The sequence below is a fragment of the Hetaerina americana genome, unplaced genomic scaffold (genome assembly GCF_022747635.1).
Source record: "Hetaerina americana unplaced genomic scaffold, ioHetAmer1.1.p SCAF_4, whole genome shotgun sequence".
NCBI classification, from domain to species: domain Eukaryota; kingdom Metazoa; phylum Arthropoda; class Insecta; order Odonata; family Calopterygidae; genus Hetaerina; species Hetaerina americana.
This window is the reverse complement of record NW_027286985.1, coordinates 1,101,838-1,119,271: the sequence shown is the minus strand read 5'-3', so window position 1 is coordinate 1,119,271 and position 17,434 is coordinate 1,101,838. Positions and strand designations below refer to the sequence as shown.

At 39.9% G+C, this 17,434-nt stretch overlaps 2 protein-coding genes across 4 annotated transcripts in view; one reads left to right on the top strand and one right to left on the bottom strand.

Moving 5' to 3' along the window:
* DNAlig3 (DNA ligase 3) overlaps nt 1-17,434 on the bottom strand; it is a 202,975-nt gene that overhangs the window by 140,067 nt on the left and 45,474 nt on the right. The window lies entirely within an intron of this gene.
* Nucleotides 1-17,434, top strand: part of CNMa (CNMamide) — an 88,093-nt gene that overhangs the window by 41,861 nt on the left and 28,798 nt on the right. The window contains exon 1 of one of the 2 annotated variants that reach the window (XM_071589616.1): nt 14,521-14,863. The exons of the other annotated variant lie outside the window; for it this stretch is intronic. Within the exon in view, the coding sequence (XP_071445717.1) occupies nt 14,851-14,863 (13 nt within the window). The 5' untranslated portion in view covers nt 14,521-14,850. Of the gene's footprint in view, nt 1-14,520; nt 14,864-17,434 lie in introns of those variants that run through there. 2 annotated transcript variants of the gene reach the window in all.

The following is a 17,434-nucleotide window of genomic DNA, read 5'->3' as shown; positions in this document are numbered from 1 at the left end:
AAAAAACATATGACAATGCTATAATTGAACCTTAACATGCATGCTGTACAACGATGCTTTCGCATGTAAGTAAAAACAATAGCCAAAACATAAATATTGCCGAAATAAAGATACGATGATGCTTCTTAAGAAAGACTATGGCACGCATACGGAAAATATTTTGTATAATATGCCATGCATAGGATGCCTTGTAAGTGATTGTCTTTGTATATTCCATATGGTGGTTACATAAACATAAACAATAGTTTACAATAAACCTAGGCAGTTGCTTGATTTTTACATGATATGCACAAAAGGATATTTTTTATTATGAGTAACATCCAAGGTACTAAATTGTACAGTATATTTGCAAAGGACTCCAGAATGAAATACGCTATTAAGAATTTGTAAAAGCAATGCCATTCCGCTAAACGTTAATTTATATGGACGTTAAATATTTGTAAAGAAGTAAAACGTTGCATCAGAAGTGTGAGTAATCTCAGTGCTTCGACTTTATTCTAATTGTAAAATATATATGCAAATGACAATATTTGCTGATACACTATAACTTCTCCATTTATCAAACCACCAACGACCCTCGTTAAAACGCAAAATTACCCTATTAAGGCAAATTACGAATGGATATCGTTCTGAAGTAATTATTATGAAGAAATAACCTAGATATCTAGATAAAATTTATTCTCCATATTAATTGATCCTTATGTACATAACTTTGAAAATTATACCAAGTAATGTTGTTTTGTTTAAGGCAGCAGTAGATTGGAATAATTCGCAATATGGAGAATGTAGAGACTCAAAGTGCGATTAAGTTCCTTCATTGGGAATGTTACAGCATCGGGAAAAGCCACGGTTAAATGATGGTTATTTATGGAAGTGATACCCCATCATATGACATAGTTGTGAGGTTGAAAAAGGGTTTTCAAACTAGCCATATATCCCTCACAGGCGTTCCAAGAGTCTCCAACTCTATTATTTTTTAGCAATGATTATGAGTTAAAGATACTCCATCGTATGCCAAACGATAAGTGGTCGGCCAATAACATATCTATAAGAGAAGAGTGGTCCGGGAATGAAGACCCGCTGGGTTTAAGGAGAGCGTATACGATGACGGATACCCGAAGGATCACCTTTCGTGCATTGGGAAAGCGTTTACATACGAATCGATGGATGATAAGCATCGCGTTGCTGCCGCACAAAACATCAGAATCACAAGATTTAGGAATTAAAGGAAACGTGAGGAGTAACCTGCTGGCTGGCTGGCACACACTAACTCACTCAGTGTACGTAAAATAACATCACAGCAACCGTGGCGATGCAATTTTCACGAGAGCAATTTGAGGTTAATTTATCCGCGCACAATACATGGGAAGGCCCAGAAGTAACCGGCCTGACCTCTTTATGGCGGTAATTGTTTGAAAAATGGCATTTTTTTAGAAAGTATGCAATCTAGAAAGCATAAGTTTAAAGTTTGAAGACGCTATATTGCTTAGTATTTGTTTGGTAGCCATCCATAGTGAACGTTTTCAGTGAATTCCTGAAAATGGAGAAAATTAGTCATCGTTATGTGATACAATACTTTCATTTTGAAGGCCCCAGCCCAACATTATAGAAAAGCTGACCTGGATTTCTGACCTGGATTCTACTCTGGGTGAGTTTGCTCCTTTGTTTACGGCAGTAAAATATTGGGTTTGCAGAGTTTAAATGAGGTCTCACGAGCTGTCAAGACGAGCATCGCATTGGTCGACCAAATAAGGTGACGACTTCAGAAACAGTGACGAAAATCCACAAAGTGATCCTGGATGATCGTCGACTGAAAGTTCGCGAGATAGCAGACATAGTAGGCATTTCAAAAAGTGCAGTACACACATATTGACTGAAAATTACGGCATGAGAAAGCTGTGTGCAAGATGAGTGCTTCGATTGTTAACACTCGAGCAAAATCAGCGTCGTGAAGATGTTTCAATTGACTGTTTAGCAAAGTTTCACAGCAACAAAGCAGAGTTTTCACGCCGTTTCATAACCATGGACGAAACATGGGTCCAGTACTTGACAACCGAGACCAAAGAACTATCTAAACAATAATTTAAAAGGGAGAACTGGCTCCAAAGAAGACAAAGACCGTTTCATCCGCAGGCAAGGACATGGCGTCGGTTTTTTGGGACGCGCGTACGATAATTTTCATTGACTATCTTGAAAAAGGAAAAACTATCAGCGGCGAGTAATATGCTAACTTATTGCAACATTTGAGCGAAGAAATCAAGCAAAAGCGGCCGCATTTGGCTAAGGAGAAAGTGCTGTTTCATCAAGACAATTCACCAGCTCACAAATCCCTTATTACAATGGCCAAAATTCATGAATATAAGTTTGAACTGCTACCTCATACACCCTACACCCTATTCGCCAGATTTAGCTCCTTCGGATTATTTTCTGTTCGCAAACATGAAAAAATGGTCAAAGATTTTCCAACCGTGAAGAAGTGATGCCAGCAGTTAATGACTATTTTGAGGAGCGAGACAGTTCTTACTGTAAAAAGGGCATTGAACTTATTGAACATTGCTGGGAAAAGTGAACAGAGATGAAAGGAAATTGTGTGGAAAAATACATTTTTTTCCAAAATTTCTGGGTTTTCTTTGTTGGGTTGGGTACTTTTGAGATTGCCCTCGTATTCTAAAATATCTTCCTTCAATTTATACCGACATTTTCCAATCACACATGCGAATACTGCAGTGAACACAAAGTATACGATATTAGAAAATGCGGCATTTTTATGAAATAACCTTTACCCGATAGTAAATCCAACTAATACACCGACAAATATCTTGGCCAAGGCTCTCAACCAAGTACTTTAATTTGGCGAAAGCCTTCATCTGGTGAAAACGAGACACAATGGGCTGATGGAAGATGATAAATGCGTAATTATGCATTTAGAGCATGGTGTTATTCAATTTAATTCTAGTTAGTGGCCTAAATGTGTTTGCTTCACTAGTTATGAAAGAATTTGCTATGATTTATAAATGAACCATTTTCCATGGACAGCCTAGTTAAAAATTGGGATATACCTATTCAATGTGACCCGCGATGTGAAGACTGGGAATGTACCGGTAAACCAAACAAACGCCCGCAGGTTCGATTCAAAACTCAGGCATGGATCAATACTTCACCTTACATTGCGTAGACACATTAAGAAGTTTATTTCAACTTCTTAATATGTAGTGACACATTCGATTCTCAATATTACTCGGAAAAATTTTTGCAACTGGATGCAAAGTATACAGAGAGCATGCAAAAAATTTACGCCAAAAACATTTTATGTCCGCCGAGAAATCTACACCCTTGCTCCGTTAAAATGATGTAAAATTACTAACTTTTACGTCAATTCACAGGAAACACCTTGCTCTCGGGAAAGGGAAGAGAGGCCAAAGTGAGGGAGGTCGCCGGTCGCGGATCTCGTGGGAAATCTCTCCCGACGATTACTCGGCGAAGCGGCCCGAGGGCGGCCCAGGAAAGCGGAGCGGGAGAGGCGGGGAGAGATAAGGGAGCGGCGAGGGGAGTGGCCGGTCCAGGGCGTGGGGTTAGTAGCGTAAGCGTCGAAGGCAGAGGGGGGAGGAGGCCGGAGCCCATCCAGCCAGCGTGACTCGCTATAACCATGTGTCGTTTCACCGGGAGTGGAGGCCCCCTTGGAGCCGTGGCTGAGCAGAGGGCAAGGAAGAGCGGGAGGGGCACGGGGGGGTGGAGGGGATGGGGGACGGGAGGGAGGACCGACGGGGGCGTGGCCGCGGCGGCAGGTGAGTGTGGGTGGAACGAACATATGATGATGTCCTATACCATTCAGTTTTATGGCCCTCCACTATTCGGGGGGGTGATAATGGGGGCATTATAAATCTTCAAAGGGGAGACCGCTATGCATGCAAATATACATTATATATATATACACACACACACACACACACACACACACATATATATATATATATATATATATATATATATATATATATATATATATATATATAAATGGTAATCCACCGGTTAAGGTAGGTTTTTGGATAGACACAACTACCATATAAATATTTTGCTCCTGCTCTAGTTTTTGCCCTCCTATTTTCATGTTTAGCTTAGCCGTTTTTTTCTAAAAAATCGCATAATTTTTGTTTTATTAATATTGATTCTCTTCCCATACCTGTCGCACTGAATTTCCAATTCACTAAGCAATGCTTGCAACTCCTTGACCGACTGACAAATTAAGCTTGGTCATTAGCGAACCTAACTGATTTTACCAATTCCCCACCCACTTTCATGCCTACCTCCAGTTCTTCCCATGCCTCTTTAATCATTCCCTCTGCATGCAGGTTGAACAGCAACGGTAATAATGGGCAACCCTGCCTTACACCTATTCCTAACACTGCCCATCCGGACTCCCCGTTCCCAACTCGCACCTGAGCAGTCTGAGACATGCACAGGTTGCGGATTAGCCTCCTATCCCTCCAATCTATTCCTATTTTTTGCAATATACTCATACATTAGTTTTTCCCAATTAACTCTATCAAACGCTTTTTCGAAATCTACGAAACAGGAAAATACCTCCTGGTTGTATTCTATATTCCTCTCGATTAATAATCTCATTACTGCAATAGCATCACGCGCACCTCTCCCCTTCCTCAACCCAAACTGGTCATCCCCTAAGTAATCATTTGCCCTACTCTAAATCCTTTTGTTTGTGATCCTAAGAACAAAGTCAGCTGCGTGGGATATCAAACTTATTGTCCTGTAGTCCTCACATGATATAACTTTTACCTTTCTTGGAATAGGAACTAAAACTCATCTCACAGTCTTCCGGCCAGATTCCTTCCTCATCGATACTACCAATCAGCCTATATAGCGTCTTCCTCCCACATTTTCTTAAAGATTTTAGTAGTTCCGCAGGAATGTTATCCACCTCATGGCCTTATTTTCTTTCATCTCCCTTAATGCTCTTCCTATCTCATCGTCGAGTATGCCTGGACCTAAGCTCTCTACGTCTCCTCTACGTCATGTTCCTTTTCTATGTCTAACTTTGTTGGTCTTAGTTCTTTACTATACAGTTCTTTTATATATTCCCTCCATCTCTCTTGGATCTTTCCTGCGTCAACTATTACCTTACCCGTCTTATCTCTAACTGTTAGCATAGACCTTCCTCTCTTACTTACCGATAAAGATTTAACTTTGTTGTACAGAGCAACAATTTCACCCTACCTCTGCAAACTTTCTACATCCTCACACTGCGTCTTTCACTATGCTTCTTTTGCTTTATTTGTTGCCCGCCTATATATATATATATATATATATATATATATATATATATATATATACACACATATATATATGTACACATCAACGTCCCTCGAACTATTCGACTTTTATAACGACTGTTCGAAATAAACATATCGGCGAATTCAGGACGGAATTGAATTACGGCGTGGATGCTTCATTTGAGGTTTTCAGTAATGCGTATGATAACTGAAAACTGGTTTAATTGGTAACAACAATTTATGTACTGAGTGTACGACACAGCACACACTGTGTTGCGGGTATGTTATAATTTGTTGCTCTATGACCGGCATGAGCTCAGATTTAAAAAATGCTACGGGGCGAAAACAAATGCGTAAACTTAGAAATAAGGGACCTTTAACAGCTAGAAGTGTCAGCATTTAACTTTGAGATAGTTTTTACTCCTCATAATAAATTTACTAGACAATATTATGTAGCTTAGAGCTTGATATATATATATATATATATATATATATATATATATATATATATATATATAAGTATATATAACGTGAATGCTTAACCCGTCTTCAGTAGCGACGCCAGAAATGATAGGTAGATGATAAGCCCCTGGTGTCTCAAGGGCAGAATCCGTAGAGTGAACTCCACAAGGAAGCCATGGAGGGACTCGAAATCACCACCTTTAAGTTAGCTGACTCGCGTATTTCCCACATTACTAACTTCTAATAGACGTTTTGTTTAATTTTCACAAAGGTTCGATGATTATGCAGCCCTGATGTTAGCTAAACATTTATTTACCATTACGAAGTTTTATTCAATGTGAAAGCCACCTATATTATAAGAGTTTCTCATAAACTGCACCATTTATAGATTCTTACACTCGGACACGTATCTCGATAGAAACATGAAAACTCTTGCGTATTCAAAGCGGTTGCAATTTTACCTCGGTTGTATAACTTATCAATATATGAATAAACATTTTAAATTACAAGAAATTTTTAATAAATAAGTGCTTCACAGCCATCTTGCAACAGGAACACAATAACGACGTACCTAAGCATACTAACATTGTGAATTTTTGATCAATTAACATTTTCATTTTGAGGTGACTTCTCAACTACGATCACATACGCCCCATACCAGCCTATTCATACCCACGCACATTGTGGGAAATACAGCACTGCTCTAATCTCCCGCTTTCTCTCTACCTAAAATCAGAGAACAGAAGCATAAAGCGGCGTAACAACTACACACACGGGATTTATGGAACAGAACATGGCGATTTATAGGATATTTGCATGCATCACATTTGCAGCATGCATTTTTAACCGACTTCCCCGTTTACAACCATAAATCAGTATGGTTCATATAAAATAATATCGGAGCGTACGTTCACTATGAATACATGTTATTACTCTTCTATCCGGAATATTGGGTTCACAATACGCATATAACTAGTAGAATGTCTAAGCGGCTTTTAAAAATGTATCATGTGACTCATGAATTAACTGTTCGGAATTACTATAGTCCGATTAATTACTTCGGCGGAACTTAGCAACCTTTTATCAAACGGCGGGGAATGAATTATTTTACGCCTTGTACCCGCTAACAAATCCCTACTAAAATCTCCACTAAGTACGTGGCCTCCATTTGCAAGTATTACTTGAAAATACTTTTAGATACTTGCAATATTAACGGAAGGATATGATTATGTAGCATTGTTCTCATACGAACTAAAGACATTATTTGTTGAATATTACACTGATAAGCAAACCTTATAGAGACTGCAAATACTTTCTGGCAGCTTGTTTTACTGATTACTTATACGCGCCTTTTACTTCACTTCGTAATTGTACGAAATCACCCATAACTCATAATGTTATTTGTTGTTACGCCTCGAAAACTGGGAAAGCACTCGAATAAAGCGACTATGGAGATGTTGGTTATACCACCACTGCCACCTTATTCACAACTGACAAGAGTTAAGGTTGTGATCGTACACAAATAAAGAATGCAGTAGAGTTTGACACGAGGATACACCAGTTAACAGCTTAGTGATGCTTCCATCAGTAAGAATAAAATATCACCCACTAAACGTTCCTACTCAATAATATTGACACGATCATATCCCGAAAGGTGGGCCTTCTGACTTAGCAGGAAAGACCTGTCGGTTGCATACCATTCAGGATCGGAGAGCACCTGAAATCATTCACGTGAAATTAATTCCTCCGCGACGCTGGTGGAAGTAAACGATGGAAGAGTTGTTATGGACGCCTCAATTACGGTGACAGATATGGGAATCGATACTAAAAATGATAAGCGGCTGAAAAACGTTCCACCAATGATGAAAGCATTAGAAGGCATCTGGGTAAACATATAAAATTATTTTAGGATTGAAAGGGTTACATGGTCGCAGGACAGAGAACCAAAATCATTTCATTGTTCCCGGCTCAAATTCGTGGAAGATCATGTTCATTAAGTGAAGAACACAATGTATATTTCCACTGCTCTTTATTTAAGCACAACTAGTTTCAACGCTGAAGCGTCATCATCAGGTACGTACCAGATGATGACGCTTAAAGCGTCGAAACTAGTTTTACGTAAACAAAGAACAGTGGAAATATACATAGTGTTATTCATTGAATGAACCAAAATGATCTCAAGAAAACATGGGCAAACGAATGACACGATTTTATTGGAAAAATATTCCTTGAATCCACACCACAAAATGAATTACGAATTGACGGGGAAGGAAAGGTCTCCCTTCAATCGGGAGACGTAATATTGATAAAAAAGCGAAGTGTTCAAACCCTTAAATGCCCCCCCCCCCTGTTCAGTGAAATAAATAATTCGGAGAGAAACCAACATATTAGTGATTTCAGCAATTTTACTCATTTTTAAAGACAACTAATTAGAAAGAGAACTTTACGGCATTGGACAATTTAGGTGTGTTCATTTTCCGCACAATCGCCAATGTTCGTAATTGATTCCATTTTACTGTACTCGCGTTGTGACACAACATTATGGCAAGACAAAGAGAGATATTACAGAGTTCCTGCGTAGTCCTAATCATAGTAATATCCGTAATGTATACGTATGCTAATATTAAACAAGGTAATGTATAACTGTCATTACCTTGAAATTGGGCTAAATGTCTTCATTCTTATACACTATTCCGCGATGCACATTCAACTGGCATGCCAAGAAACAGACCAGGAGGTTAATGCTAAAAATATAGTTCGAAAAAAGGAGCGGCGGCGTGGTGGAGGTCGAACTCAAACAAAGAAAAATACTATTTCCGAAGGACTCGATTCCAACTGCATAAATTCTTAAGCGAGAGTGACTAACACGTAGGCCTCCAGGGAAGTGTTCAGAAACTTTTGCACCGCAAAAGTCTTATAGAAACATTCACAAAATAATCAAAAGGAATGAATAATTAATGTGGCCACCATTAAACGAATGTCTCCATTAAACTGAGAGATAGTTTTAAATCAATCGGCGGGGGAAAGGTAGGACTGAAATAACACCGAAATCGAAATCATCGAGAAAGATACGAAAAGTTTTCCTCGGTGAGCCATTTCCTGACTTTCAGATAATCATGAATTTTACATTTCCGTGAGACACTCTCATTCGCTTCCTAAGAAACAGTCGAGGATAATGAGCCGACCGAAAAGAATAACATTAATTGTTATGCGAGATCTTTTAAATTTCGGGAATTTCACGAATTCCACATATTTCTAACGGAATGATATTGCCCCTTCTGCGTCAATACACACCACTTTGACGAATTAATTATCCCCAATCGAAGTTTCAAAGATCACCAGGCTGAGTTCGCAACATTTACTGAGCATCTACAAAAACTGATAACTCAAAAATTGGCAACTCTTCCGTGGAAGAGATACAGCACTTAAATATACGATAATCAGGACGACAGTGGGCACTGTCGAGTTGCCACTGAATGCAACTGAGAATAGCCTCTTCCCAAGGGTTTCTCCGCGCCGCATTTTAACTTTTTTGGAGTGTAAATATCATAATCACGTAAAAAATAACTCCAAAATGTCACGTAATTTTTTACAAAAATATTTTTTTTTCAGAAGCATAAAATGCTTTCATTTTGAAAATTCAGGGCTTTGAGGGAAGTTTCACTCGGTTTCATTCACATTATGACGTTTCAGAGACATTTCAGCTTTCGTCTTCAGTTCAGATATTTCCACTTCCGACCTTTATACGAAGTTGCAATGCCTCCGAAAGTCTTTTAAGATTGACGAAGACTCAAATAGTAAAATATTCCGAAAAATGTGAATTGCCTGAAAGAAAGCACCTTGACCAGCCATCATCTTCACGGTAGAATGGCCATTAAATCAGATAAAGAGGGTATAATATCTAAGAATCAGTCCATTCGAGAAGGTCACGGAAAGGAAATCATGTGAAACACAAAAAGGAACCGGCCCAAGTGACATGAGTGCAACCAATCCTATTGCAAGCTTTCGCAAAATGCAATCCGGCCGGTGAGTTTGATTCCAATTCGAAATGCGTTGTCCCTGATAGCAATTAGGTACGGCTGGTGTAACAATAATGTCCCAGGAGAGTATTATAAGTAATTCATCACGGAAAGAGCAACCAAGGAGTCAGCGCGATTCAAACCTAATTCTTCTAACTAGAAAGCGTATACTTGAATAATTACGAAGGCTCATGCACCGTGGCCAAATATGCTAGTTCATGATGCTTGATTGCTTCGCATTGACCTTTTCTTCTCCCTTTTGACTGATCTCTGCCAACTCCCTTCTATTGACGTCTAATAAATACCGATTTACATTAGAAAAGTGTTACACTTGTTACATTTATTTTGGGCGGTAGATATCACAACTTCGTGAGCTCAGGACAATTTACGCGACACAAGAATACGTGAAATGCAACGGTACAAGTTCGAAAGATGGCAAGTTGCCGAGGGATGCATGCTTTGGATAAATTCATTTTAACACATTAGGAAAAATAAGGTAACATTTGTAATAAAAACCTTAATGTAACAATGACAAATCGCGGGATTTTAAATTTAAGTACAAGATCATACGAACAAGAATATTTATAAGTTTAAGACAAAGATAATAACTTTTACCAAGGCGGGAGGGTTAATAGTGCACTGTAAAAGGCATTGAATGATACGTTGGAATAAGAAAAATGAATTGTGTCGTTTTCAGGGTGCTAAATATTTAAAAACTGTCAAGCCCCTCGAAACAGGCTAAATTTTCACTATTGCCTTATTGGTATATTCCTTTACGCCCACTGCTCTCTTGCTAAGAAATCTCGTAAATTCATTGAAGTTAAGTTACTAAGGGCGACCGAAATTAAAGATCATCCGCGTCATTAGGGATAGGAGGGCATTTTGGTAGATGTATACTGTTCAGGGAATGGGGTAAGACGGGCTACACCCACAGAAACCCAGCGTGAAAAAAATGCGATCGTAGCAATAATATTAACTACACAATAACTACTAACTTACGTTTTAAAGACACCTTTATAAAAAGCACACCTTGGTTTGTTCCTTGCTAAGCCTTAGCTAAAATATATGTTAGCATTGTGTTATTAACTATAAATGATGGCATTTCATTCTGACTTATTATACATTATTGCTATGCTTATTCTGATAGGGATAATATTATTCTTGAAGAAATGGAACGGATGTGAAAAAATTGTTCTTAATATTTCCAGAGAATACTTCTACAAGTAGTGCACAATTTAAACTGTTAATAATATAACAAAAGACAACTTGTACTAATTATTTGAAAACCTTAATATTTTATTTTATGAGCTCCACTGTATAAATTATTCTTACAGAGGCAGTAATGAATTAAAAACAAGACAAGGGCGATAGAAAGAGAAAATTGAGAGAGGGAAACGTCTGAGACTGATTAAAAACCCCATGAGTTCGGGTTTCCTTAAGATTTTCGCAACAATAAAAGAAATTCTTTCTTCGTTCGTCACCGTTTCTCCTGATGAAAGGAAAAGCAACACGAACGAACTTGAAATGACTGAGAAAAGAAGGTCAAAGGATATGAGATGGAATAGTACCGCAAAAGCAAAATACAGGCTTCCAGAAGCAGAATGGAATTTGACGAGTTGCTCGGAAATGAAAATTATTTTCACTGAAATAATAGTTTTAAATGCAATGAACTAAAATTCAATGCACATGTTAAAAAGCAAAAGGGAGAACTAACTTTCAAAACAAGCTTTTTCTTAAGGTTTAATTTTATCATGCGAAATTTCCTTAACTTGACCTATCCAATGATCATCTTTATTCTACACAACCCAAGTCTATAATTGATAACACCCATTCTATATTCAAACGCGGCAGAATCACACCAAACGAAAAACCATCTTCATATTATAACTATCACTATACATCATTATAACTATCTTGATTGATTGCAAGGGAACAAAGGTTAAAATATCAAAATTTGTGCTCAAGAAAATAAAACAATCTAAAAAATCGGACACCATTGTAGTTTGTGAATCGGAAGACATTTATCCGAGCCGGCTAGTACACTACGCAAGGCAACTTTGGAAACGGTGATGGAAGCCCTGAGGAAATGTCAAAATCAGCCACCGGAAAGTCGGCAGCTGAAAACATGAACCGGCAGGACATTTGGGCTCTTTAACCCTCACCCAACCACACACACCTTAGCTACCATTTAAAATCTACGTTCAAAGCACCTATTTTGGTAGCCGTGGCATAAAAATAAATTCAACGAAGAGGAGTTACAGAATAAAGGAAATACCTAAAGAGATACGAAGAAACCTGACTCGTCACAGATCTGAAATTTTTAAAAAATGTCACACTGAGACATATTCAGAAACCAGAGGATACCCTTATGCTAATACCATCACGTTATTTCCAACGACAATAAAACACCAAATACAAATGTTCAGTGTAAAAAATTTAGCGTTGCGCCTCGGTGCCGACAGTGATGAGTTTCGCCAACATTGCGAGCCATGACAACTTTAGGGAGCAAACAAAATCATAGAGATAGTTGGTAACTCAATTAAAAAGTAAATAATTAACCACTAAATTCAAACGTTCCGTTAACACCTTTGATAACTTTTCAAATGGATAGGATTTCGCGTATTTCTTCACTGCTCTACCAGCAGTTACTTTGGCCCTCACCAAAGAAAGCTGTCATGAAGCCATGAGTGTGCCAGTTCATCTCTACATCTACATAATACCCCACAAGCCGCCGCAAGGGCGTGTGGCGGGGGGTGTTAGGTCACCAACCGTAAAAAGGAAAAATACCACCTGCAAAAAAAAACAACATCGTGGAAAATTACGCCCACAGCAGCGCACACACTCATGCAAAAATCCCTTCATCCAACACTCATGCAAACACATATACCGCAAACCAACAAAAAAAAAACAAAACTGCACCCCATGATGCAGCACGAACGCCATCCTACAACACGGAAGCCAGGACAAAACAAGCAAGAAATTGAAACATCACTACCACATGAAAATGCACCACAAAACAATCTACCCCCCAAAGAGTCTGTAAAAGGCAGTTCAAAGGGCACCTGTCGTCGGATTATCCGCGAATTAATTCTGCAGATCAATTTTTCACCGTTGGTAAAATTGATAATGAACTGAGAATACCAGAGTGGTGAACAGTGTCCGGCCATTTTCATTCCGTTCAAGTCACCAACTTTCGCCCCGCAAAATGAACCAACCATACTCGCAAACAACCCTATAAAGATACAGCACACTTGGGAGATACTCTTGTACTTCCAGCGCGTATGTGAACACGGGTTAACCCATGAATGACATTTATGATCAAGGTATGGTCACATAATAAGATTGAGTCACACTGGTATCATTTTACGATGCTTAAATTATAGGGCAGAAAGGCGGGGGCACGGGGGAAACGCAGCGGGGTACGGTTGAACCCGAGAATAAATTAATATGATCACAATAACCCCAAAAAACAATGGCGAGGGTGAGACGATGGTGGGGACGGGGAAATATATACAGCAACCTTTACGTTTCGCACGCACGTGACGGACGCAGAAACATTGCCGAACTAAAAGAGGTGAGGCCACCTGGCGTATGAATTTGCGCACTTTCATCTGATAACCTAAATTAGAATTAATTTTCTCCGTTCACCCGTAGGTTGCGCACAAAGACTTATAAGAAAGATAATTGTCGCACATTAACGCTGTGTACTGATGATACCAGCAGATTGCCACAAGAGAAAACATTTCTTTCACTCAGAAAATATGTAAATTGTTGACCCATTTCTTTTGTCGTTGAAAGGCACAACACGTCACAAGGTTTAATAAGTCATAAGGAAACGAATGTTTCATGCCTTTCGAGAATTTCTTAACACATAAACCTCAACAAGGAACGTGATACTTCAAACACAAATAGAGTTTGTGATTTTCAGGGTTACAGAAGGAAAAGATTCATTCAATACCGAACACTTTTCCGAGGGTGCGTTCACTTTAGCAGACGCGTGGTGAATGTGAATGTTAATTTACTCTGCGTGGAAAGGGAGTTCACTGAGCGAGACATTTCTTCATTCTTTTGGCGCACAACATTAGATCCACCTCATTTAAGTTTTATAGAGAGGATGGTAGACCCTGATTGGCCGACGCGATTAGCGCATTGGGATTCCGACCCCCGCGCCCACCCTAGGAATTAATTGCCAGGAGCCGAGGCAGGGTTTGTCGGGCAAGAGACGGGCGGGCGAGGCGAAGCGGGGAGAGTGCCCGCGAGGGGGCCGCGATGTGGGCTTACAGGTGGTCGCGGACGAGAGCGGCTAGGGGTTGAAGGGAGCCGGAGAGAGATTCGCGGATGGCGAAGGGAAGTGGAAGGGTGTGTGGGTGTAGTTTTGGAATCATGGGTGGGGGGAGAGAGAAACGGGGGTCCAAACGAGGTAAGAGATTCCGGGGGAAGAGGGAACGGGTGGGAGGGGAGAATGAAAGAGGGGACGTGTCTTCGGTACCCCAAAGGGCGGGACAAAGAGGCCAAGGGGGCGGAGGGGGCGAAGAGTGGGGAGGAACAGGGGAGAGGGGGGGTGGGAAGGAATGGGATTCTCGGGAGAGTGGAAGGGGAACGCGGCGGGTGGTTGGATGTCGACACGGGAGGAAGGGGAGACAAAAGGGATGATGGGAAGGGGGGTGCGGAGAGTGGGAGAGGGTCCACTGCGCCCACCTTGCGTTTATATAAATGGGTCATGACCCGCAGTGGGGGAGGGATTCGTCGGCGAAACGCTTAGACGGCCACAACTGAATCTCGTGCGTCCATTCATAAACGGGACTGCGTAACCCTGGTCCTCTTGCACCGAACCCTGCACCGCGGACGCTGCCCTCTTCCCGTCGGAGGCGGCCTCTCTCTCCCCTCCATAACCGCCTTCCAGTATCCGTCGACTGCGCCCTGCCTACCGAGTGCCCACGGGACGCCCGGCGCGGGGGAGAAGTCCGTCCCTTGGAGGACGAGCACACGGGCCGAGTCGTCGAAAGCAGGAATTGTTTCAAGGGAGGAGACTGGGCGGTTGCTCGCCGGGGTTTTGGAGATTGCCGCTTCGGCCGAGCAATATGGGTGCAACAGGTGAGTACTCGCCCACCGGCGATTGATGCTCGAGGGTTCCGAGACGCTCGCATGACTTCGCCTCCGTCGGAATTCCAGTGTCGCCATCCAGGACGAGAAATCGTTCCCTCGAACGCTCCCACGAATTCGCCGGCGACAAACCGCTGCGATTTGGAGGAACCGTGGCAACCGCGCTCTGGGGTTTTTACGTGGTCGAAGATCAACCGTCAGAGGAAAATCGCGCTGATACCGTCACGACAGAGACATACAAGTCCCGCGTGTGTTCACAAACTACCACGTCATTGAAAGTGAAAAGTCATGAAAAACCATTTAATCAGCATCAACAAAGTTACAAAAAAGTGATACATGGATTTTGATTATGCATTAACATTTCGAAAAGAGATTTAGCCAAATATAAAAAAAGAGATGCAATTCTAACTCGAGTGACGAGTTTTACAAGCCCGGTAGAGTCCATAAAAATAAGCGCATTTCATTTTGAAAATAAACTGCTTTAATTGAAATTGTACATTAATTGTAAATTGTAATTACAGATACACAGTCATGTTAATTGACATTAGGGTGAAATAAACTAAATGCAATAACATCTATAAAATAATCAGACGACGCCAGCGAGGATTGAATATCACATTATATTAACCAATACTGTTAATCGAGTGCATTATTATGCAGTGACAATATCGCCTAGTAATTGCAATTTATGCATCCAACTTAGGCGAATTAAACAATTTTGAAGTGTCACTACGATCTATAGCCAAGCGGCGGGTTAGCACTGACATTCAATAGACTAGGCACGGTAGAGATAGATATACAGTCAGAGATATACAAGTGAGAGGCCGCTCCACATTCCAGATTTCCTTAAAATGATCTTACATAAAATAAATATGAGAGTTATCAAAACTTATTCTCTCAGCGGATCATCTCATTTCAAATATAATTCTTTTGGTGTCCGGTTGATTGATTAGGTCTTTAATAACTTCGCCCATTTAGTTAGTCCAGCTACTATATATGTTAAAAATAACAAAATTGCCGAAATAATAAAAAACCTGTGTTCTTTTCAAATGCTATTTGGATTCAGATTTGTTTTCATAGTGATTATTGGATGCTACTTTGCCCGTAACTTCAAGTATCTTAGAGATTTTTTATTCCAGCAATCACTATAAAAATAATGAAGTCGAAAGATAGATTATGCATTAATGGTTATTTCAAACAGCAGGATGTTCAGTGCTTCTTAGAGCAGAAGGTACATTTAAGACCATTACTTAAACTTATGTTTTTAGAGAAATTAAAATGGAAAATGATAATAAAATGTTCCGCTTTGTTTGTCTTGAAACACAGGTGAAAGTTGATGAAAAATATTTCGTAGAAACACAATTTCCACTGAGTGTACTATTTCCATTAAACTTAGCCCAAAACGAGAGCTGAATTGAGACCTATATGTTCACTAACCATTTGCAAATCGTGCATTTCTTTTATTTGAACATGGAACAAATTTTTGATGAAATTTAATGATACGATTGGCGGAGAACAGTAATAATTACAAGTAATTAATTGTGTAAATATATAATTATTAATTCTATTTTTCTAGAGCCAGGTTGAAAACAAATTTTAACAACCAATGTACAGTTTATTAGCAAAATCAATGCCATACACAACACTATACAAATTACTTAAGTTAGCCCATTTCACTAATTACCTATACGTATAAATTATGTGGCGTGTGAGGTTGCGAGTTTTAAGTAAATGAATATCATTGCTAAAAGTTATGTTAATGCGCTATTAATTTAATCAGGATAATTTTATTTTTTCCAAAAGAGACTTGACTTACGCTCAACAAATTTCTGCCAATTCAATTACCATAGAACATTTCAGTTTACGGATAAACCATTTTTTGATAATTTAACTACGAAAACCTAAAATTTCATATTGTCTTTCGTTTAAGCTGCTTCTTCAGGCCAGCCAATTCGATAGGTTGATTTTCTATCGATTTGTTAAAGCAATGAATTGGCAAAAAATTCGTATTTTCACATAAATATCTAGCCAAGCAATTACAACGACGGGCCTGAGGAGATATTAGGCATGGAGGAAAACCCGAGAAAATACAAAAAAACGACAGAACACTTGTAAAAAAGTAGAACAGTGGCGCCAACACCTTGACGCACGTTATTGTGACATTTCCCCGCCATGCAAGGCGGCGCAAGGGACAGCGGAGGCGGAGGAGAGGCGAGAGGATCCGTCCTCCGAATTAACGCGGCTACTCCACAAAATATTTTCATACTCCGCCATCGTAATCACTTCGCGACGAGGAAACTTAATTAAGTTGCGGAAATTTAATTTCCATTCGCGTTGAGTCACCATTCATGACAATGAGGCAGCGGAGAAAGCTTATAACAACTAGGGGATCTTCTTGGGAGGGGAATTGGGAATTCTAATATGGAATCCGAAGGCGAACAAAAGACATTACGGAGCAATAGAATAAATCGGTCGGAACTCGATGGACTTATTTAATCTTCCGCGGGCTCGGCGGTCCGACTCTTAATTAACCTGTCAATGTTGAAAAAAACCCCAAGAGAG